This window comes from Onychomys torridus, chromosome 21, assembly GCF_903995425.1.
Source record: "Onychomys torridus chromosome 21, mOncTor1.1, whole genome shotgun sequence".
NCBI classification, from domain to species: domain Eukaryota; kingdom Metazoa; phylum Chordata; class Mammalia; order Rodentia; family Cricetidae; genus Onychomys; species Onychomys torridus.
In genome coordinates, this window is record NC_050463.1 from 13,466,393 (window position 1) to 13,491,353 (window position 24,961).

General features: G+C 37.8%; 1 protein-coding gene across 25 annotated transcripts in view; it reads left to right on the forward strand.

Annotated features, from left to right (window-relative positions):
* Nrxn1 (neurexin 1) overlaps positions 1 to 24,961 on the forward strand; it is a 1,060,385-nt gene that overhangs the window by 370,670 nt on the left and 664,754 nt on the right. For all 25 annotated transcript variants that reach the window (XM_036170770.1, XM_036170774.1, XM_036170788.1 and 22 more), the window contains one exon: positions 23,017 to 23,318. In XM_036170770.1, the coding sequence (XP_036026663.1) occupies positions 23,017 to 23,318 (302 nt within the window). The remainder of the gene's footprint in view (positions 1 to 23,016; positions 23,319 to 24,961) is intronic.

The following is a 24,961-nucleotide window of genomic DNA, read 5'->3' on the forward strand; positions in this document are numbered from 1 at the left end:
GAGCCAGGTCATAAGGAGGCAGCAGGTGTGACAAAGAGTGCTTAGTTTCTGGTTTATTCCGGTAGTGGAACTAATGTATTTGTAAAGATTTTGCCCTAAAGATAGCTTTCTAGAACCTGTATCAATACTTTCCCAATTCTTGGAATTGGTTAATATAGTAAAAGTTATTTCAGTTTACCTTCTTAATATCTACGTATCACTTTATCTTTAAAGTATCAGTGACCTAACAGTTCATTTTCTTCTTTAATTTTTTTCAACTATAGATATATTATATCAAAAATGTGTCCTTTTACACTCTCACAAAATTAAAATAACATATGGTCATTAATGCTATCAATTCCCTGGAGTCCCAGCTTTAACAGCAGGTTCTCTTCTATCCTTTTTTCCCCACCCTTGTAAAACTAACCCGTACCTCACACACCACACATCATACCCCACATACTACATATATCACACAGACACACAGAGACACACACATCACATATATCATACAGACACACCACACACAGACACAAACATATCACACACCACATGCACATAACCCCCCCACATACACACACCACAGACACACACACCACAGACACACACACTAGAAACACCCACACACACACACACACACTCCACACACAAGCACACACACACACACACACACACACACACACACACACACACACCCCACCCCTACAACTACTCACTCTTCATAAATAGTTTTTCCTACTAAAATGCCAAGATTTTGCTTTTAAGCTGAGTCATACCAGTAAAGGATTCTACCAATTAGCAAATCATTTTTGGTTCAGTTTAAATATTTTACATCCAAATGAGCAAAGCAGTCTCCCAGGGCTAAACTAGTCCACCCTTTATTAATCAGAATTTCTCAGAAACCACTGAAGTAGAAAATCGTACACCTTTATCCCCAGCGTGGAAGCTAAAACAAATGTAGGTTGCAGAGAACAGCGGCCTGGAAACAAGGGGGAAATGAAAGTGCAGGCCTCCCGAGTTCCTGTTCATTTCTGGGAAAGGCCTCTGTTGAGGTGGTGTGTTCTTGTTTTCCTTGGAGGACAAAAATGGAAAGTAAAACTGAGGGAATAGAAATGTATCACTTATGGCTTAAACAACACATGGCTTTCCAGAAAAAACAAACAAACAACACTGGCTCAGTCTAATTCATCATTTAGTTACGTTGGTCAGGTGCATCTCTCCAGTCCATCACACCATTGCGGAGTGGACACTCCTAGTCCTCCAAACTTTTCTACTCTGCACAATCTGATGAGGTTTCTCCAATTGAATATCAATTTCACCTCTCTTACTCTTTTTGTTCCTTGTTTTATTCTATTTCCCAAAGCTTTACTTAGTTGCAAAACATGAAGTGGATCATTTTTGTTTGAGGAGCATTTGAACCTTCATACAGAGTCATTCCTGAGGAGGACATCTGCACAAGTTCAAGGCAGATGTGGTTTCAGGGCTCAGCAGAGGATGGGAATACAGGCTCCCAGCCATGATCAAGAACCTCTCCCCAGTGACATCTGCTTCCAGAGGAAAATCCGTTTTCTCTAACAGTGTTTTTGTTGACTTCATGTTGCATTTGTTTGGGCATTTAAAAATTATTTTTTGTCTTACCGTTCTTTTGCTTGTGTATTATGGCTTACAGTTTTGTGTTTTTATGTGTGTGTGTGTATATATATACATATACATATATATATATATATGTATATGTATATATATACATTTATGTTTCTGTGTGTGATCAAAATATATTTTATTTATTAATAATTTTAATTAAAAAGAAAATTTTAATTAAATAAAGAAAAGGCCATACATAGTAAGGAATATAGTATTCTTCTGCATGTATGCTTCCACTCTAGACATTATATGACAAAAGAGAAGGTTATATTTGCTGCTTAAGACATCTAACATTGTCCTTGAGAAAATAGGAAAGCAGGCAAATGTCATGTGCCAACATTTTACTTAATATATAGATTCCTGTGATATGTTGATACTTTAATTATAATATATGCAAAATGAAGGTGAACTGAAGCCTTTTTTCATTACTTATTCATAAATATAAAATTCAGCTTGTCTGCTTCTCCTACAAATGCAAATGTGTTATTGGCTACTTCATAGAGATATATTTAGAATGAGTCATTGGCAGGATGCATGTTGACATAGAAGCTAATTACATGTGATCAGGAATTAACATTAATGTGGATCAAGAAATGAGTTTAGGGCTGAAGAGGTGGCTAAATGCATAAAGAACTTGCTGTGCAGTCAGTAAGATCTGAGCTCGATCCCTTCAAAACCATGTTAAAAGCCAAGAATATTGATATATGCCTGTAATTTCAGCACTGAAGAGAGACAAGGAGAGTCCCTGGGGAAATCACTGCTCATCAAGTTTAGCTGAACTGGAGATCTCCAGGTTCAGAGAGAGACCTTGTCTCAATAAATAACATGGAGAGCAACTGAGAAAGACATGTGGCATTGAATTCAGGTTTACACACATATGCGCCCAAGGAGGGGAGGGATAGAGAGAGATGGGTTGGGTTTAAGGAAAAATGGGACACCAAACTTTCAATGAATAGTAAAATGAAAAAGACCTAAAGAATAGAAAATTCAGATGCAAATTAGAAATAGTCAACATTATTAACATAAGGGTGATGCAAATTAAGACAATGAGATGAATTTCACAAGCACAGGAATCACTGTAACAAAGACAGATGACAAATGTTAGCAAAGAGACATAACTGCTGGAAACCCTCTCTTTGCTGGTGATATCAATTTTTAGGAAACAGTTTGGTAGTTTCATAAACGGATGAATACAGACTTATCATATGGCTTGGCACCTCCCTTCTTAAATTCCCTAGTTTAGAGTATGAAAACATGTCCAGAAGAAACTTTTACACAAGTGTTCACAGTACTACAGCAGTATTCGCCATAACAGAAGAAATAGAAATAGCTCAAATGTCCACTGACTGGTGAGTACACATGCAAAATCTAAGTGTGTCCACATGGGTGTTGCTGTGTGTTTTTGTCACTGCTCTGGTGCTGTGAAGAGAAACCACAACCAAGGCAACTCTTACAAAAGGAAAACATTTACCTAGATAGTTTCGGAGGTTTAGTTCATTATCATCATGACAGGGAATAGGGCAGCATGCATGTAGGCATGGTGCTGGAGAAATAATTCAGAGCTACACCCTGATCTGCAGGCAGAGAGAAAGATTGGGCCTAACGTGAACTCTGGAAACCACAAAGCCTGGCCCCAGTGGCACACTTCCTACAACAAGGTCACACCTCCTCCTAATCCTTCCAAACTTTTCCACTCTTTGGTGACTAAGCATTCAAATACATGAGCCTATGGGGGCCGTTCTTATTTAAACCACCATACTGTGGCCCACATTGCTATAGGCTGCAACATGGATGAGCAAGCAAAACTTGTCCAAGCATCATCATTATACACCAGTCAATGGAAACAGTCTAGAAAAGGCAAGTCTCTGCAGACAGAAAGTTAAGTGTTAGTGAAGTTAGCCTCAGCATTGGAACTGGAAATGCATTTAAAGTAGTCATAGGATTTATTTTTGATGGAACCAACATGTGAAATATTGCAGTATTGGGTCTGTTATGCTGTCAAAATTGTTCAAATTTTTATTAAACTGTATATTTAAAATAACTGGTTTTTGGTGTTTAGACCTACCTTTAAAATGTACAAAAAAAAGACATGAAAGAGAAAATTCACATGGAGAAAGATAGTTAAAAGGTTTTAATATAAGGAGGCATAGAAATGACTGTTGGTGTCAGCTATAGAAGAAATGTTTGAAAAAATTAAATGCCAACATAATAAACCATTGGTGTCACCTCTGGCTCTACCAGGGACTCCCCTCGTCTACATCCCAGTCTGCAATGTCTGCAGGAAAACTTGGCATGAGTTTGGATTTGGATACCTGTGCCATGGTCACAAAATAGTTAATTAAAACTCTGCAATAATCTGCTCGTTTAAGTAGAGTCCATTATGCATAGAATGTTAGGGGCTTTTTTTTTTTTTTTTCTTTTTTTGTTTGCTATTTTTTCCCAGGCAACTCTGGGTGGACTATTCTTGTGCAGTGCTTATTTTAACAGGAGTTAATGAGGACCAGAAAATTGTTCCTTATTTATTATAGTTCTGAAGCCCTAGTACAAGCAAGACTAATCGCGTCATTGTGAGTGAGGGGATAAAACGAGAGGGTGGGCCTGGGGGAGGGAAAGAATGGAGGGGGAAAGCGCTTATCAGCAAGTTCATAGTCTGTGTAGAAATTACTTTCTTTGATAAAATCTCAAAGATTGAAGGGACCACAAATATTATCTTGCAACTTGGTTAGAGGAATTACCATAGACATGCATATAAATCACTCATTTTTAAAAAAAGAATTAGAAATAAAGTATACCTAATGATGAATCTACATTAACTTCCTTATTTTTTCCATAACCAAATTTATTGTCTTTATAATGTTTTTGAGTGACTATTATTGCTAGCTACCATTTCTTACCAATTATTCAATGAACTCATGTCATGTTTGCAGGATGTTCACTGAAAACTCTTGGTTCACAGTATATCTGGAATCATTGAGAAATCGATTATTATTTATTTCTTGTGATAAATTTTCAGCTGAAACTATCTAGTTTTCTAATTTCTAATTTCTAACTATCTAGTTTTGCTTAAAATTTTAAGAGAAAACAGTGCTAAAATAACTTTGTATTTCTTGACTGGCATCTTTGGTATAAAAATCAGCAGTTAATTAAGATCACAGCGAGAGGTGTTTAAAAGAGACTATGTGAGACTGGTTCTGTTTGTTGATTGGTTTTAATAGCTTGTATTAGCAAGTGTTTTATCACCCCAATTTCAGGGAGATACAAAGACAACCCTAGGTTTCATTGTCTGGTATTTGGAAAGGCTCCTGTTTCTCTGTTCCTCTGGGCATGCACATAATGAGCTCACAGAGTGTTTGTTTTCCTGACCTCCGGAAGAAAAAAGCAACCTGACATTAAAGACTGTGATAAAGGACTGGGCTGCTGCAGACAGGTTTACTGGGATGTTTGCTGTCACATTTATTGGGTGGAAGCATTTTTATTCAGCATTTAAACTTTAGAGCAGATTCTTATGAGGAACCAGAGGAAGCAATCATAGGCCCATCATCCATCAGGAATTATACTGCAGTCTCTATAGAAACAGAGAGCTCTTGTCACAGGAAGTCAGGAGCCATTTAGACTCCACTTTCTGTGGCTGAAATTATGTTTCCCATGTATCTAATAGAAGAAACAAGGTGGTCTGGCTTCCCCAAGCATGAGTACAAACGCAGGATGTCTCCTTGTATTGGAACCACTTTATTGAATACCTCACAAGAGTGTCAATAGAAATAGTAACCTCCTCACATTTCTTCACTACCATCGTTTGTATTCTGTCCATCCACCCAGACATTACACAATTGTGCTGTACTTCAGAACTTTCAGAACTAAAAACTTGCTTTGAAATTGAGAAACAGGAACATCTAGAGAACAAATAGAAGCATATCTGGTGTCTATTCTATTTTCACCAGAGTGTACCCTTTGTGACTATTCATGAGGATTTAGATGAGCATCACTGCTTTATTTTTCTTCATTTTTAGCGATAGAGCAAAGCAGTGCTGTTGTGTTTTAACAACCATCAATCAATCCAACTGGTCCCTAATCAGGGAGATCTGTGTGGTGGGCTAGGAGAGAGGAAGAGGGGGTCCACCAAAGAAGCTGCCTTCCAGGGTAGGGATTTTGAGACATTAATATATAAACTCCAATGTAATCCTCCTAGGAATTAAGCAGTGTGATATACATGGAAAGTGTCATTTGGCATGTTTTCAGAGGCATTCAAATAACTTACCCAATGTCACAGAACCGGAGGCCAGAAATACACCACTACCCTTAAACTACAATTAAAAAATAAAGGTGATCAATGAACAGAATAAATGAAAGAACATCTTGTCATTAAATCTTCCCTAGAATGCAGGGTTCACACTTCCATTTCTGAAAGTATGGGAGAGGTGAGAAGGCTGTCCTCCAACCTGGAACTGTTTTCAAGACAGCATCCTTTGACAATTGTCCCCATAAACCCGGAAGTGATGCAGCAGGCCCAGCTGTTAGCTTCGAGCTCCTTGATGTGTGTGTATCTCTACCTAAAGTGTATGTGATGCTCCTTACAAGATGATTACTCTTCCCAGCTCACACAGACAGGTCAGAGCATCCTAGATTTGATAGTTCCAGCAGCTCAGTTAGAAATAAGCTGATAAAGGACAAGTAGGGAGTTGGAGTGGGTGTTTCATGTAGCTGCATTTACAGCTGGGTAAGCAGAGGAAACCATCTCCACAGAGACAGTGGTATAAGGGAGCAGGGTTGGCCCTCCATATCAAGTGACAAAAAGTCTTAAAGATCGCTGGGTAATCCCAGCACTCAGGAAGCAGAGCCAGGTGGATCTTTGTGAGTTCGAGGCCAGCCTGGTCTACAGAGCGAGATCCTGGAAAGGCTACACAGAGAAACCCTGTCTCAAAAAACCAAAACAAACAAACAAACAAAAAATTAAAGATCATTGGTTTTACAGGTTCATCTGTATACATTTGTACATTGGAAGTGGCCCCTGGAAGGGTGCTATCTGTAATTAAATATAGGTGTGGTCTTACTAAAGTGAGGGTCATAGTTCCTGTATGAAAAATGGATTGGTCCATTATGGTCAAGGTGATAGGCAGAGGTGGAGAGGGCATTTACTGAACTCAAAGGCATTTGGAGATTTTTCTGAACTTTGTTGGCCTAAAAATCTACCTGTTTGGTATAGACAGAATAGTTAAATTGCAAAAAAGTTTTAAAAATCATGATTTAAGGGCTGGAGAGATGGCTCAGTGGTTAAAGGCACTGAGGACCCAGGTTCAAATCCCAGCACCTACATTATAGCTCACACGGGTTGTAACTCCAGTTTCAGGGGATGCAACACCAGTGCATGTAAAATAATAATAATAATAATAATAATAATAATAATAATAATAGAATAAAAAAGAAAAAAAATAATGATTAAATTTTTTTTTCTTATATTCCTGGCCAGTTTTAGAAGTGATGGCTCAGGTGCTGTCTTTTGAGATGCTGTCTTGTTGCTTCTCACATACATATTCCAATAAGAGGGGTTACAAAGGACAAGCCCACAACAGACAGCCTTTATCAATGTGATAAGCGAAATAGAATACAATTTGGGGATGCTTGCAAACACATGCTTTATATACTCTGGGATGAATTTTGTCAGGCTGGGTAAAAATAGAACTCAGAAATAAATCTCTGAAGGGATTTTCCCTGACAAAAGTGTGAGGGAAAATAATGTCTGCTAATGATGTCATCTATAGCCTCTCAGCATTTCCAACTGTTAAACACTGCTAAGAAGCACAGTGTTGTGTGAAAGAGAAGAGGGTCTCTGTGGGAGGTTTTGCATTATGTCATTGTTGGAAACTGTATCTTTGTGGAACACAATGTGATTTGACATCTTTTTGGCTCTGGCTTGACTTGTAAAAGGGAACTGCTTATATACGAGTCCACATATGTATCAGAATCAGCCTGAATTCATCATTTAGTCTTACTAGTCTTTTTTTCTGGTTATGAAAACTATAGAAGGCACAGAAAGATTAAAGAAAATAAGTAGATATAGCATAGAGATTATAACACTGTGGTCTCTTCCTTCCAAAATTGTGTTTATAGCCCCATATTTATTTGTATGTATATATCTATGTATATAATGTATATATATACATAATGCATATATAATTACAATGACATAATTAATAAATCCTGTATTTATTTTGCTTAACTTTATTATAAAATATTTTTATTTCCTCCTATTATAATATTGACTCATTATTTTTAGTGAATACAAATTATTCTGTCCTGTGGCTGAGAATATAAAACAGTGATCAAGTTAACTAACATGCACAAAACTCTTAGGTTCAAACCCTAGTTGGAGAGTATTGTATCCTACTGTTGTATCATTACTCCTTAAAGCATATTTCTAAAGTTAAATATTTTCATTATCTATATCTTGTTCTGAGTTTTAAGACCACTATGGACTTCTTGGTAAATAGATTTGTATCCAAGACTGTATGCAGTGGCTCTGAGCATCATAGCTAACAACTATGATTTCCACATGCTCACATAGGAAGATTAGGAGTTTCTCCAAAGCCAGCCTGAAGAGTTTCTATTCCAAAACAAGTCACAAAAAAACAAAAAAAAAAAAAACAAAGCAGACAAACAAACAAACAAACAAACACAGAGCCCCAAAAGCCAAAAACAAACCACTAAAGATGTTTTGTGTTTTATCCTGACCTCTAACTGCAAGTTTCCACTTTTTTTTTCTTTTGGGAAAATCTGTAGAGAATGACCTAAATGAACATACCTGACATTGAAAATTTACTCATAAATATGATTTGTTTAGCCAGTAATTGTGAAAGTAGATCCATAGATACACTACAGCAAGGCATCAAAACATCTCCAGTGGATGTAGTGCTTGACATTTAAGTAGATGTTTTGCGTCATTAAAAAATTTTCCTTTAGGGGCTGCTGTTTTGGTTAGTTGATAGAATGCTTGTCTAGTACACAGAAAGCTCTTTGTTGGATGCCTAGCAGCCCATAAAACCCACTGGATGTGATGGTCCATATCTGTATCCCAGCTCTGGGGAGGCAGATGGTAGAGAACCAGAAAGTCTAGGTGTCTTAATGGAACTTGAGGCCAGTTTTAGATACATAAGCCCCTGACCCAGAAAACAAAAATTAAGATCTTCTCACCAAATACAGAATTAGTACATATGTAGTCTTTGTTACTTAACCCCCATCATCTGACATCTTCCTCTTTTCCTTGCTAAGGGAATCAGATGCTACTTTATATCTGCAGCTCTTGAACATATTTGAACTTAACATGTTTTCAGTTCAAAATCAATCAATCAATCAATCAATCAACCAATCAATCAATATTCTTGTATATCTGTGTTTAACTGAAAAAGTAGGTTTCTTCCTATATCAGTCATACAAATAAGTAACCATATATGAATACTAGAAGATAAGAAAAAGCCTTCATAATTTAGGGAATGGGAGATTTTTTAATTAAGAAGTGGAAGCAGTTTATCAGAGAGTAAAATTCTGGTTCAACTAGTACCCCCCAAAAAAGAACAGAAAGAAACTATTCTCAAGAGAATTAGATGGCATTTTTGTCCTACTGGTTTTATAGGAGTGAACTCCTTGAGATCTCTTGAAACAATACTGTGTCCCCAGGTTTAATGAGAAGGAAAATTGAGGATTACTGTGCAGTGGCCTTACTCCTGATCACAACTGCTTGGTAACTGATGGAATGATGTAACAAATGTTCCTCAGCAGTTTCTTTTCGGGTTCTTGGCCTTTTATCCAAAGAACTGAAAATAAGGTCTCCCATGTGTTTGCAAGGGAAGCAAGATGACTTGATTTGGATTGAAGGATAGTGCCAATCAAGACTGACCAAAAGTCTTCTAAAGTGAGACATTTAACAGTCCATGGCTACAGAACCATGTCTCTTTTATGGGGTCTAAGGAAAGCAGGGACTGGTTACCAAGGGGTACAGATCGCATAGTTCTCTATTTTGATTGATTTTGATAATCTATTTGATTAGGTAACATACTCTTTTTTTTCTGAGTTTCCATGTCCCTTTCCATAAAGCATCTCAACAAATGTTCGTCCATTTGATGTACAGTAAGAATAAAAATGTGTTGCAGTTCTTTCACTATTTTAATTTCTGTAGAAACATGAATCATGATTTCTTTCTTTTACTTCTCCACAATTTTACACTGAAATCAGTGTCCTCACAATTTGAAAAGACTCATTGCTCAAAACAATAATACTCACAACAAAAAAACATAAAATAGGATTGACATTAAATTCCTGCTGGTCACTAACTCACCCCTGCCTCTCAAGTGAGCCTTCCTGATGTCTTTTTATCAGTGATGTCTTCTCTTTTCTTACGGCCTTTTTTATTCTGGCCTGAATCAAACTTTTTCACTTAATTGTCTTCATCCTGTTGTTTTAGCCTGAGCTAAATTCCATTAAATGTTGGATTTTTAATTCTTTGAAAACTCATACATATGTATGCAGTATATCTTAATCATAGTCACACAATCCTGTATTCACTTCCAACTCCAGACTCCATATTCTCTGTGTGTGTGTCTCTCTCTGTCTGTCTCTCTCTTGCTCTCACTCTCTTTCTCTCTCTTCCTCTCCCATTCTCTCTCTTTTTTTTAAATCACTCACTGGGTCCAATTAGTGTTGCCTGTATGTACATCAATGTGGAGTCGTCCCCCTGAGGTATAGGGGGCCTACCAGTAAACAAACAATAAAGAGCAACCATTGACTACCAATAACCTCTCAGACAGAGATAGAGCCTTTGGAGCCCTACTCTACTGCATTATGGAGTTTTAACTGGCTGGAGACAATGTGAGTTCATGTGTGTATCAGCCACTCATGTTCAGAGGCAAGCATTTCTCAGCACTCTTCCCCACCTTCTTCTACTTCTGTCTGGGGGCATTTCCTGCAGCTTGATTTTCTTTGTTTCTTATTTTTTAACTGCAGAACCTCACTCATTTTTACACCCAACTCTATTGTTTTTGTTTTGTTTAATGTTTGTTTTTGTTCCCCCGCCAGATTTCCAGATCTTTTGTCCTTTAGATATTATATCAGCTTTAAAGCTCTTATGAAGCATCGTGTTTTGACAAGTTAATCTCATCTACCACTTACTTCCTTTGTCCTTTTTGTTTGCCTGTATCTCTTTTGCATCATGAAACCTTGCAAAGTTTTTAGCACCATGCCTCACAAATAGTAAGCCCTTAAGAAGTTTCTTCCACCAACGAATTCTTTCCTCTGGTCTCCTATAACTTAATATATTATGTAATCATGCTTAAATACCTTTACTTTATTAAGTACAGTCAGGTGTGTGTGTGTGTGTGTGTGTGTGTGTGTGTGTGTGTGTGTGTGTGTGTGTGTACAGATCCTGGCAGCACTTCACTAAAAATCTCTAGGAGGACAAGCATGTACTTGGACAGGGAATAATGGTTTTCAGGAGGCAAAATAGACAGTATGAAGGAAAAAGATGAAATACAAGAAAGAGTGGCCCTCGGGGATGCTGCCCAGGCAGCACCTGCAGCAGCATGTGAAAGTGCTTTGAAGGCATGGAGAAGCTCCTCGGAATAACTGAATATCCACAGAGCCAAGCTCCATGACCTTGAGCCCAGCAGATCTCTTCTGCTGAATGTGATCTTAGTCCAAGAGAAGTCAAATTATTCTTTTCTGTTGCCAAGAAAACCTCAAAGCTTTCATACCACTTTGTCTTAAGCGATGCTTAAAATGTGCTAAGGCAGCCCACAGGACTGAGACCTCAGCTCACTGCTGAATTTCTTGGAAGCATAGAACTTTCCATTTTGTGCAGAGTTCTGTTGTTTCCAAGTTGCTCGCCAAGTATAAAAAGGACTTTGACCTGAACTAGGAAAGGCTAAAGGGCTACTTCTGTGCCTTTCTTGAATCTGAGCTAGACAATGGAAGGGTTTGTTTCCCTGAAGAGAATAGCGAGGCCTGCCAGAACAGAAAGTGTTCAATCTTCATCCACCTGCTCATTCTCTCCTTCCAACCTCCAAAGAGCCTGCTTTTCAATTAGCCAAACAAGTACTGGTAAATGAGGAGGACATAGAGGAAGCTCTTTGTCCCCATACTGAAATATTTTGGAAGAAAACAATGAGCAGAATATTTTTAAAAACTGTTGTGGGGAGGCTTTCAGTCAGCATTTGGCTGGGTTAAAATCTTGAGCCAATTGTTTATGAGAGTATAGCAGACAGCAAAGAGGAAATAGGTATTGGTACATTAAAGTTTCAGATGTGTCAACGTGTTAAAGAAAGATGAGCTTGTCAGGGAGAAGCTGCTGATGGATGAGGGATCAGCTCATCTCATAAAGGATTTTTGGACTGGCTTTTGTTTTTATCCCAAGGCTTCCTTCCGTGACCTTCCCCCTTGATGTGCAATATCCCTGTTTTTAATGTTTACAGTGAGATATTTGCTGCCCTATTCTTTTCATCAGCTTCTGAACAGTTACTAAAACCTATCTCAGGTAGACATTTAAAGACAGGGAAGATATGCCCCCACTGAATGTTTATTTGAGATTTTTTTTCTAGAAATAACTCTGATTATTGTATTTCTATGGAAATGAGTCTTCTTCACTGTGCAATTAAAATGTTGAGTCTGGGTGATGTGCCATTGGCAGATCATGAAGTCAATTTAGAATCATTTCTTTGTTTACCAAAACAGAAGAAGGCAGTATACGTAGGGAGGCTGTGTATTGTCTATGGGTCCTGGGCATCTGAGAAGCATGGATGGCAAGCTTTTTCATTAGAGGAGCCATGAGAGTTTTGTGATGTGTTGGTCAGAAAGGTACATTGTGTGAATGGCAGAGGTAAATGCTTCTTATGTCAAGATTGGATAGAGATTATTTCAAATATTCTTTCACACAGTGCCAAGGCAAATAGTTTCTTAAAGAAAGTAACATGTTTCAATGTGGTATTTGGTTTAATAACAGTAAATGCAAACACAAAAGCACTTATGCTGTTGAAGGTGCAGTGTGTCCTATCCTTGCACTGTGATATATAAATGAATGTATTGTTAATTATTTGCAGCCACATTTGCAAGAGGTAGTATTATTCAGTCAGGAAGAATGTTCTCTGGCCAATCACATTGCTTTCAAACATAAATGTAGATATGTGCTCTCTTTTATAATTATGTTGTTTATAGTCTCCCATTTTTTGAGCATTTTGAGCTCATTATTGGGAAGTGAGGTCTTTGCATGAAGGGTAAGCATTTGGGATATACAGAACTCATAAAAAGAAATTAAAAAAAAGCCCCAAACCAGGAAACAAAAATACATTGAATTTAAAGCTGTACTAAAAAAAAATGATAATGGTACATTGAATGATAATGGTACCTTGAAGTTCAACTGCATGTGAACATAAAATACTAGACCCCCGCTAATGCCTGTTAGTCTACCAGTTCTTCCAGCCAAACTGCAAGTTTAGAGTAGAAAACTATTAACTGCCAACCTTGCATAATGACATGCAGACATGATACATTACATGTCTGATAAGCTTTAAAGAAACAGCATGTAAATGCAGAGATGAATAGACGTGAGCTGTTGCGAAATAAACAAATGTGAGTGGCAGAGGGAAATGTCAGTCCTGGATGCCCCATGGGATTGCTGCCTGATGATTTCTGAGCCAAAGAAGAAAAGGTGAAGAGGACCTGTGCTGATTCCTTTCTTTCCAGATTGACAACCAATATTGCAAGTCTGTAAACTAACCTGTTCATTGCATTGACTCTCCAGTGCTCATTAAAAGGAGTGTGTGCATCAGGGTGCATCTTTGTTCCTCACGAAGCCAAACTGGCCACAGAATTCACCGTAAAAGAAAACTATGACAGTTAAATATTAGGAGCTCTACCTTAATATGACAAAACCTGAGCAAGCAAGTCAGGGAAGCAGACAGGCTCCATAGGACAGTTCTGAGTTATTCTTACAACCTTCTTTCTTCAAGTGCAGCTGGTCCAGAAACCTGGCCTCTATGCTTACCTATAGATACCTGAGTGTGCTTTCTCAAGTGTATGGGCCTTCCTCTTCCAAGGATACTGTTTACAATTCCATAACATGATTAGATTTCTTAAAAGTTTCCCAGTTCCCAAAAAGTAGCTGAAATCAACTGATGTCCCTTATTTCATTGGATCTTGAGATTTAAAATTATTTCACATATAAAACTTGAAAGGTGATGGCAATACTGTTTACATCCAAGGGAGGGTGTTCTTTTTTTTTTATTCCCTCACATTAAACATACTACAAATTGGTGTAATCACATTTGTTCTTTTAACGAATTGACAACTCAAAAGGTATTACTTATTATTTAATATTGAAATGTACTAGAGCTGGATCATGTGACTGATACAACCCCAGAGAGTGCCAGAAATTCTTCTTTGGGGACCTTGAGTTTACCAGAGTTTATTTCTCTCCTAGATGTGATATGGTTTAATAACACTTTTTATTCTGGGAGACACCTCAGGAATCTCCATAATAGGTTCAGTGCATTTATACTTAAGCTAGACTTGGGAGAGGATTGAGACAGAAGATTAAATCCTTGGGAGAACTGAGAAAAAAGTTCCCAGATGACATGGAGAACCTGGGATGAGAAATACAGTGTTCAGAGTGTTGCTCTAGGATCATGCTGAATATGACGACAGTTAGGGCTGTATAAAAGACACTGGGACCCTCACATGTAACTAATAAAGGCAGCCATGTCGTGTACTTCTGCTGAATCCTCATTTTTTTCAAACATCTGGGAATATTTCCTCCCCCCAAAAAAAGTTCATAAAAATAGCTCTGTGGTAGTGGCGCACGCCTTTATCCCAGCACTTGGGAAGCAGAGCCAGGTGAATCTCTGTGAGTTCGAGGCCAGCCTGGTCTACAGAGTGAGATCCAGGACAGGCACCAAAGCAGAGAAACCTTGTCTCAAAAAACCAAAAAGAAAGAAAAGAAACATATTCTGCAGTCCAAGTGCTCTAGTTTGTACTAGTTTTATTATCAACCAACATATTGTTTTTAATAATCAGAATCTTTATATAAATATAAACCCACAACCCTGGTAAAACCTTCTAAGATGCAGGGGCAGGAATGCTATTACATAAATAACATCTCTACCTATTTCAGCACAGTCTCTCATTGTACTTAATGCACATGTATTGGCTTCTCTACTAGAGATGTGGAGGATACCAGCGTAACTTAAGTTCTCTGTCTCTTTTAAGGAATTTCCCTGTAGGTTTCCTCCATTTAGGTATTATTAATAGTGTTATAGTGTCCCTAGTTCACTTAAGCACAAGTGGAAATGTGGTGGCCAGGGCCTATCTGTGTTCATTGAGTCTGCTCACACCTAGAGTACATGATTTGTGTGTGTGTGTGTGTGTGTGTGTGTGTGTGTGTGTGTGAGAGAGAGAGAGAGAGAGAGAGAGAGAGAGAGAGAGAGAGAGAGAACTTTTCAGCCTCAGTAATATATAACTAAAGATATTCTGAGAAAAAACTCCATGAGCCTTTTAAGTTTGTTTGGTAACCACCATGACTTGCCAGACAGTATCAGAAGATATATACCCTGTAGATTTTGCTAGAAGAGAAGTAGTAAGTTTCCAAACCCACTGATAATTCTATTGTAATATTGACTCAAGATGAAACACATTGAGAATAAGAAATCAGCCTTTACTCTCAGTGATTTAAAGCCTGGACTCTGCTGGGATGCATATTAAGTAGATATTTGACACATTTACACACTGATCAGATACAGCCACTGCATTTTTTCCCTAGGTTTCTTTTTTATGATCAAAAGATATAAAATAATTGAACTGAATGTTTATTCCTTTGTAAAAATGTGGTAGGTCCATATGATGGCTTCTTCTTACATTGTAGCAAGGTAAGAATCTATTTAGCAATGGAATCTCCACAGTCTACAGCAGCGTCAGTTGGAAGATCCCCTTACAGTACAGAGTCTGGCTGGCCAGGCATCCTGACACTCTCAATTTCTCAGAATTTTCACAATATAGGAATCACACAGTCTTCAGGCCACAATATGAATAGTGACTATTAAGAGGTCATTTTTGGACACTTTCATTTCTCTTGTTTGTTTGTTTTCTTTTCTTTCTCTCTTGTTTTTTTTGTTGTTTTTTTGTTTGTTTGTTTGTTTGTTTTTGGTTTCTCGAGATAGGGTTTCTCTGTGTAGCTTTGCCCCTCTTTTCTTTTTTTATTAAGAGACTTTCTGTTCATTTTACATACCAACCACAGGTGCCCCCCAGCCTTCCCCCTCCTACCCATCTCCCATTCCCACCTCCTCCAAGGCAAGGCCTCCCATGGGGAGTCAGTAGAGCCTGGTACATTCAGTTGAGGCAGGTCCAAGCCCCTCCCCCTGAACCAGGGCTGTGTAAGGTGTCACACCATAAGCACTGGGCTCCAAAAAGCCCGCTCATGTAGCAGGATCCTGATCCCACTGCCAGGGTCCCCTTCAGCAGGTCAAGCTAAATAACTGTCTCACCTATGCAGAAGGCCTAGTCCAGTCCCATGGAGGCTCCACAGCTATTGATCCACAGTTCATGAGTTCCCACTAGTTTGGTTTGGTTGTCTCTGTAGGATTCCCCTTTATGATCTCAATGCCCCTTGCTCATAGAATCCCTCTTCTTTCTCTTCAACTAGACTCCTGGAGCTTGGCTATGGATCTCTGCATCTGCTTCTATCAGTTACTGGATGGAGGCTCTATGATGACAGTTAGGGTATTCATCAATCCAGTTACCAGAGTAAGCCAGTTCAGGCTCCTTCTCCACTATTGCTAGTAATCTAAGGTGGGGGTCATCATTGTGGATTTCTGGGAACTTCCCTAGCACCCTGTTTCTCCCTGTTCCCTTGATGTCTCCCTCAATCATGGTATTTCTTTCCTTGCTTTCCCATTCTGTCCCTGTTCCAGCTTGACTATCCTGTTCACTTATGTCCTCATTTGCATCTCCTACCCTCCGTTGCCCACCCCTTTACTCCTGGAGATCTATCAGTTTCCCCGAACACTTTTATTTCAACCAATGTTGTCCCATACTCATACTCTGTGAAGTTCTCCACTCTCAGTTTATATTCCATGATGCCTTTATTTGTATCTACATTAAAAAAATTAATTCTACAATTTGGAATGGTTTGCTACATGGCCAAATATGTGGGTAATTCAGATGATAAAGATTCAGAGAACTAAAGGCAGTATTGCTCTGATTCCTGGTTCAGGGTATATTCATTGGTACTCTTTGAAACTTGATTAAATAGTCTAGTCTGTGTTATCACGACCAAGTAAGTAATAATGTAGTTTCCTGTTGAAAATTACGTCTTTCATATCCACCTCAGAAATGAGGATTGTATACCTCATTTTTCAAATGAATATCTATAAATCTGCTTTAAGAATAATTGTATTCCAGGAATTACCTCTTTCTTGAGTAATCATTTATTGAAATCCAGAGAATTCATACGTTCATACAGAAAATCATTTTAGGGACCATACTCATCAAGCTATGTTTATGTTTTAATATTTATTAACCCCAGGTTAAAATACACAGTCTAGAGGCTGCGGATTCAGCAATTTGGCCTAAGACTGGCATGGTCACAAACATTGCAGTACTAAGTACTTTGTGAATATCAGGGCCACTTGCCCATTACTTTCCTTGTATTGCTACTGGATTCATGTAAAATGACTGTCATTCCTCAATACAGAGAGGCATATATAGTGTGTGGTTCCCAGCATCTGCTGTTAGTTAACTATTCAGATCACTTTCCCAGTTGGATTGGAAGGGAATCATACCAGAGTTTTGAAACTTTTTTGTTTACTTTGGGTAAAAATGTGCTCAAGTTTAAGCTGCAATCCATTTTTTGGATATGAGTAATAGGTTTATATAATGTATTATGACCTGAAGATGAGTCTGAAGCTGGAATCAACAGCAAGAATTCTATTCTGGTTGTCTCCCCATTGAAAATGCTCCCTTAATTTTGATTTTGGGGTTTTTCACCCTGATAAACAATTGAGAGCATTGATCTAAGTAATATGGACTTTCCTTTAACTTGCATATTTCATTATCTCAAGTATATTTATAAGAATTTGCCTCATTTGTATTATTTCATAGAAATTTGGTAGTTTATATCTTGGTTAATTGCTGTAGGTACATCTAAGATAATAAAACCTGATTGAATAGTTTGTAAAGTGTGTTAGTACTGTATAATAATAATAGAGGTTAGCCTCACAACTTATTCACATTCAATTATTTAAGAACTATATAATATTTTAAAATCTTGTGCTAAGTAAATCTATGAATGAACTACTCTTTCCTTAAAGTAAGGTTATTTGCCTTATAATAATGATTTGAACTTAACTTTATAAAGGGTTATAACAAATAAAATTATGTTAATTTCTGTCTGATTACTTGGAACAGAAGACTTAACTGGATAGTAATTTCAAGAGGCAAAGATTATTAGTTTCTGTTTTCTCTTTCTTGTCTGAGACAACCAATCTCATCATTTAATTTAATATTATAACCTTCAAGCAGTTGCCTTTGTTAAGTCAAAGATCCTCTTGCTGTGACAGTCTTGTGGACTTGACTTCTGAAGTAGAGAAAGATAGGAAGCAGGCCTTTCACTCAAATCTTCATTTGTGTATAGTTGTTTTTATCACTTACTAATTTTCGTTTCTGATTTGTACAGAATGCCATCTTAGACTCACACAGTTATAGTAAAACCTTACAGATTTATATGAGTTGGGATTATACATGCAAAGCAAAGGCATCCAGAGCAATGACATACAATAGATTCCTGACAAGGGAATGGATCTAAAAGTTCTTCCCACAAGTGTAGGCAGTGAGGCCTTGCCATGTTTATTCTTGCTCTTAAAATGTCCAATGCTTTGCTTAGAGATTTTTGTTTAGTGAAGTTCAGAGGGCTTGAAATTTGTGTAAATGGGTCAAATTAATGAGATTATACCCCACGTAGGAAATATGAAAGGACCAATGTGAAGCCATCTGACTCTTTTTTAAGTCCTCTGATAAAGTTGAATCATTGAATCTTTGTATTGAAAGGGGTCCATGTGCTGAACCTACCACCCAGTTTAATATATGGCTTATCTTTAAGGCCATCCCAAATGAGAATTTGTTTTATTTTTGTTATTGTTGCTTTTTATCAGATGGAATGTCCAACATTTGGCTAAGCATAAGAAAAACATCATCTCATCAAGATCTAATTCTTATCAGTTAGAATGATGTTATTCTTCTGAAGCATTTGAAGACCCTATCACATTTCTCAGGTCTATCATTTAGAGAGTTTAAAACATATTTGGGAATTTAATCTAGAAGCATTTTACCATTTCTGGAGATAACCAAATATTATGTCTTTTGGAAAGAGTTCTGAGAGCAGGTCTGACTGACCGTGCTAAAGTATGGAACCATTCACCCTTCTTGGTACTATCAAGACTGCAGTCTCTTAGTGTCTTATTCACATTGTTAATTCATCTGTGTGTCTTCCAGGGCATTTACCCTGTTGTTACAACATGCTACTTCAACAGCTGAGAAGTCATAGTTACTATTACTATCTCAGATACTTTTGTGTGGCTCAGATGAGAACTCAGGTTTATTCCACCAAATTTAACATTGTTCAAGTCAGACTACCAGGAACATATGGAATTCTAATTCTTCTGTTGAACTTTCAGGAAATTAAAAGACAAAGGATTATTTATTTTCATCTAAATTTTGAATGGATAAATATAGACTAGGATTCAAATCCAATGACACCCTCCTAGAACTCTCCTTTCAAATTTATAGTAACATGAAGCAAATGAACAAAGCTCTTAGACAAGTTCTCCATGTTTATAATCAGCTTATTATGTTTTGGATCTCTGGAACTTTATAGCACGTCTATAATTAATGGTAGTCTGTCTTCATCTTGACATCATCAGTTAACACATTAGTATTATATTTGTGGTCACTATATTCTTTGCTAAATTGTATATTTGCTACAAAGCGAATAATATTTAGGTTATGAATATATACTGGAAAGTATTTTTAAATGTGACTGCTAAAATATTACTGTTGCTATTGTTTTAGTTTTCATTAATAATTTTCCCATCTGTATGTAATCTTATATCACTCTTTTAATGAAGAAGAAATTTTTTTATTTTTATCTTCATTTTTATTTATGCGCCTAGTTTTTTTCTATGTACCATATGTGTGTGGGTGCCCTCAGACATAGGAAGGGGATATTTTAACCCCTGAAACTATAGTTATATGCAGTTGTGAGCTGCCTGATATGGGTGCTGTGAACCAAACCAGGTTTTGGGGAAGATCGTCAAGTTTTTTTAACTGATGAATCAATTGGCCCCAGCTCCAAGAAGAAAATATTTGATCAGGATAATTTAGTTTGTGCTCAGTCATCTAAATTATTTAAATTAATATTAAAAAACAGTGTATATACCAAGAACTGCACAATCATAAACGCATAACTGAATTTTTGTACTCTGAGCTTACCAATAGCCGAACTAAGAGCACTCTCCCCAACTCTAACAAAGGGAGCTGTTACTTCAGTTTATAGTTCAAAGTCTGCTACTTGTTCATGCTTTACACTTTCTTATGCATAGAACCAGAAGTCCATCACACCCTGTGTCTGGCTCTTTCGTTGTTGTTGGTTTTGTTTCACATTATTACTTTTCATACACATGATATTACTATATCATACCGTATGTGGATGATCAACTTGAGGTCATAGATTCTCTTTGCTGTTTAATACCACACCAAGATATGGGGGCTCTGGAATGCAATTGCTTCTGAAAGCCCGAGGACTTGAGGCACTTACATAGAATCTGAGTAGATGCTTCCCTCATTATTAAACCATCAACTCTTACTAGCAATACATGTTCACAAACACATCATTGTGGTTTTTTGTCATCTCAGAATGCTACACCACACTCCTTTCCTCCAGTGACATGGCGTTACCAGGCAGGGACTGGGTTTATAGGCAAAAGGCTAGATTCTAGCCTTCTGCTACTGTGCATCTTATGACATGGACAGTCATTCAGATCCTGTAGAGTTCATTGTCTTAAGTAACGTACATGGAAGGGTAGAGTCAGAAGAATGCCTCTAAAGCATCTCCAGTTCAGAGATCAATTCAGAGTGATGGTGACCTGTAAGAATTTAGGTAACTTCCTAAAAGTCTAGTTCACCATCTGTGAAATCACAGTGTCAAACAGAAATTTTGTGGTATTATTGATAAATGAATTTTGTTATTTTGATTTGGATTAATATTTTAGTGTCATTGTATGATACTTTATAGACTTCTATGTCACAGCTTACTGTCTTAAGAAAATTTTACAGATATCCCATCCTAATTTTAGCCTTAGACAAGCTAGAATTGATTTGTTTCATTGTATTTGTGTAGATAACTAGATACCCCAGCACTATTTATTAACTAATGGTCTTGTTGTTCCTCTTTACCTTAAATGCAAAACTTAATATAAATTATTGCCATATGTATTTAGAGATATTTTTATATTGTTTATCTTTATCTTTCTGTTTGTCTCAATCAATTCTCTTAGTTGCCACTATATCAAGTTGTCACATCTCCTTCTCTGGCATGTCTTGGCAATTTTGACTACTTTGGCTTTCCTATAGAACTTGTAACATCAATTTCTTACATCCATTTAAAAATCCATTGGGAATTTAGTTAAATTTTTACTAAATCTATAGACTTCCTTAAATTTGTTGAAACAGTGTTTTCCGGTCCATAAGGAACCTTGTGGCCTTTCTAAGACATATTACTAAGCCAGAAACTTGGGTGGATCCTTGTTGTCCTTCTAGTTATAAAACCATAATTTGCTAATATGCCATTGTTGTCCTTAGTTGTAATCTTTACAGCGTTCACATGCTTTGCTGGTTCACAGTGCTAGCTGTGGCTTGTGGTATTGAATTGAGATGATAAGAATCAGAATCCTTGCCCCCCATCCCTGCTCTCTTCTCCATGAATACCAGACTTCACTCTTAGTTTACCAATAGTAACTGAGGATGCTGGCAGGGCTACATGGTCTACCAGTGTGTAGTAGCCACTTCAAGAAGGAAAGTTGGGGACATCTGGCTTTGAAGAGATGAAACCTTGAATTGAGCTCTGACTCTATGACATGAACTAAACTAGCAAATGATAATAGTCCTGAAAAACCATTGCCTTGGGAGGCTTGCTGGCACATACCTGTAATCCTAGTACTTAGGAGGCCGAGGCAGGAGGATTGTTAGCTGGAGGCCAGCCTGACCTACATAGTGCCTACCTCAAACAAAACAAAACTAGAACAGAGAAGGGGAAAACTCAAACTCATTCTGGTTTCTGAATATTTCAACATGCTAATAGAGAAGCTGTGTTACCAGCAAAACAGATTTTCCCCCTTTGGTAGCACTTACCATTCTCTTTGTAGATTGTCACGAGCTGATCTCTGACCATAAGGCCTCTTCTTGTTGCTTCGGAGTTCTGTTTGTTTGGGATGTTTTTATTTGTTTGCATGTATTTCAGCACATTACCATCATTGCTTGGGAAGTCTTGGGCACATTGGACTTAAAATTTCCTTCCGTTGCCTTACTTTGCTGCTGGGAGAAGACTGTTCATCCCAAATGGCCACATTTCTGTTTGATCTGTCTGGCATGTGGGGGGACCCACATTGTAACTTCTAAATATACTAAAGACTGAGCTATGGACAGAATGTTGGGACTTCATTTGCATGCTGCCCCTATGATGTTGTTCTGGATCTCTTACCAGTTTCATAGCAGCCAGCCCTACCATCTGCTCGCTGAAACCAGGGAATGAGCTAACCATCTAGCTGACTGCAGCAGACTTTTTATAACTACCCCTCCATGAGGGAGGGAGTACATACGTACCCAATAGATTGGTTTATTCCCAGATCAAATTCCTTCTTTACCCCTTACTAAAAACCATTGTATGGTCTTTCAGTGATGAAAATGCTTGGATCTTCATTGAGAAAGATCTTTGAATATAAATATCTTCCTAAAAACTAATTCCTCAGTTGGATGGTACAAATGTGGCAGACATTGGAGTCCATTGTTATCAGCAGACAGGACTCATCCAATATGCATTCATGGTACCCTAAAGATAACACAGAGCTGCCTTGTCTGATCAGAGCTCTTACAGTGATACTTAAAAATTAATTGAATTTTCAAGAATGTCACTTTTAGCTACTGTAGTTGATGACCCAATACCTGAAGTGGTTTATTAAAAGTATACTGCCACCTACAGCACCATCTGAGTCTTTGACTGGGCATTTGTTCTGAATGTTTGTTAAGCAGAGTTCATTAGCTGTTACATTTATTAAGGTCTTACTGATTTCAGCCTGTGTGTCTGTTTTCCTCTAGGAAAAGAAGAGTACATTGCCACTTTCAAGGGATCTGAATACTTCTGCTACGACCTGTCACAAAACCCCATTCAAAGCAGCAGTGACGAAATAACCCTGTCCTTTAAAACTCTTCAGAGGAATGGACTCATGCTTCACACAGGGAAATCGGCTGATTATGTCAATCTCGCCTTGAAAAATGGAGCTGTCTCTCTGGTCATTAATTTGGGATCAGGGGCCTTTGAAGCGCTCGTGGAGCCCGTGAATGGAAAGTTTAATGATAATGCCTGGCATGATGTGAAAGTCACCAGGAATCTGCGTCAGGTAACAATGCAGTGGATAAGCCAGTAACTGCCTTTGTTTCTTGCTACAGCTGTGCCTGTGGTACCTACAGCTGTGTGTGTGTGGTGCTTGGGAATCCCAACCACACGAAACAGGGCCCAGAGGTGCTCACAGATTAGCTTTTTCTTCTGAGATGAATCTTCCTGCCATACTTGAGCAGGGGCATATCTAGAAAGTTCTGGGGGGCCAAAGGCTATTTTAATACAGTGACATGTGATTAGTTTACAGAGGGCTGCAAGGAGATCCCTGTGACCTGCCCTTCCTGTAATGTGTGTGATTTTGTTGTAGTTTTGATTTTTTTGTTTGTTTAATTTAAAGTTATAGTTTTCATAATGATCATTTTGAAGCATGCACATTGGGGTCATTAAATCACAGTTCCTTTTTTGTAGTTTAAAAAAGAATTTTTTTTTTGTCACTTGAGATTTTTATCAATCCCTAGTCTCTCCTCTTCCCACCCCAAAATGGGAAAATAAAATGTCCCTGAGGGGAAAAAGTTAAATCTTGGGTGTAACCTGTATTCTGAAGTTTTTGTTTATGAAGATATTTTTGTTTTAGCAAAGATACTTTAACTTAAACTACAAAGGTCACTTCATCCTTTAGGTGCCCACTTCTATTAGAATATATATATATATATATATATATATATATGTAAATTCTTACACAAGTCTATATATGAGAAAAATGCCCACACTTTACTGAATCTATGGGTCCATATATACTGTATGTTTAATGAGACATATTACAGTATATGCCAAAAGCAGACTAGATTCTTTTTATATTTTTATCATTATGAGTTTTGATTATCTGAAATTTTATATTATAATGTATCATTTCTTAAGTGTTGACAGTGACTAATTTTTTGAATGGTAAATGCTAATCTCAAACTAACATCCTTAACATATTTGTTGTTTCTCTGAACAGTTGCAGAATGACCGATTGTCTCTGGTTTTCCTTTACTAAAAACGGCCCTCTCTTTTCTGAGCTTTTAACTAACCTTTTCCTTCCTGCTTCTGAAAGGCTTCAGCTATCTGAGCTAGAGAAGCAAAAAAGGGGCTTAGGAGCAGAGATTTAGTGTAATTGAGGCAGACAAGCAAAACTTAAGGATTCTGAGAGTCTCCAAGGCCTTTCAGACGCCCATGGACACAGGAGGAGCTGTGTGCTTCCCACTGCTCTGGATGAGGGCTACCCATAGACAGTGTAGCTATAGACCATGGGTTTCCTGTAAGTCTGTCTCTTTGGTTTTCCGTTTTCTTTTTTTTTTTTTCTCTCTCTCTCACATACTCACCAAGAGACTGGAGGCTCATTTGAGATGAGCACAGAAGGAAGGGTGGGTCTTGAGGAGCCCACTTTCTAGATTTGCCTTTGCTCAGGTTACAAAGCCAGTTGCGAATGCGTAGCTCCAAGAAAACAGACGTTTCACAGCCAGGGTGCATGTGTGGCAGGCAGATTACAAACAAGTCCATTCTACTCATTGCGTGTGTCAGGATCTTTGCTCTGTTTCATTGCAGTATACTGTGACCCTAAAGTCCATCAATATGACCGAAGGAAGTTTTGGAGTTGAGGAGGAGTCCTTGTGTGCTGTAAAATTGAGTAGCAGGGCAATGCCAACTGATTCCTACTAATTG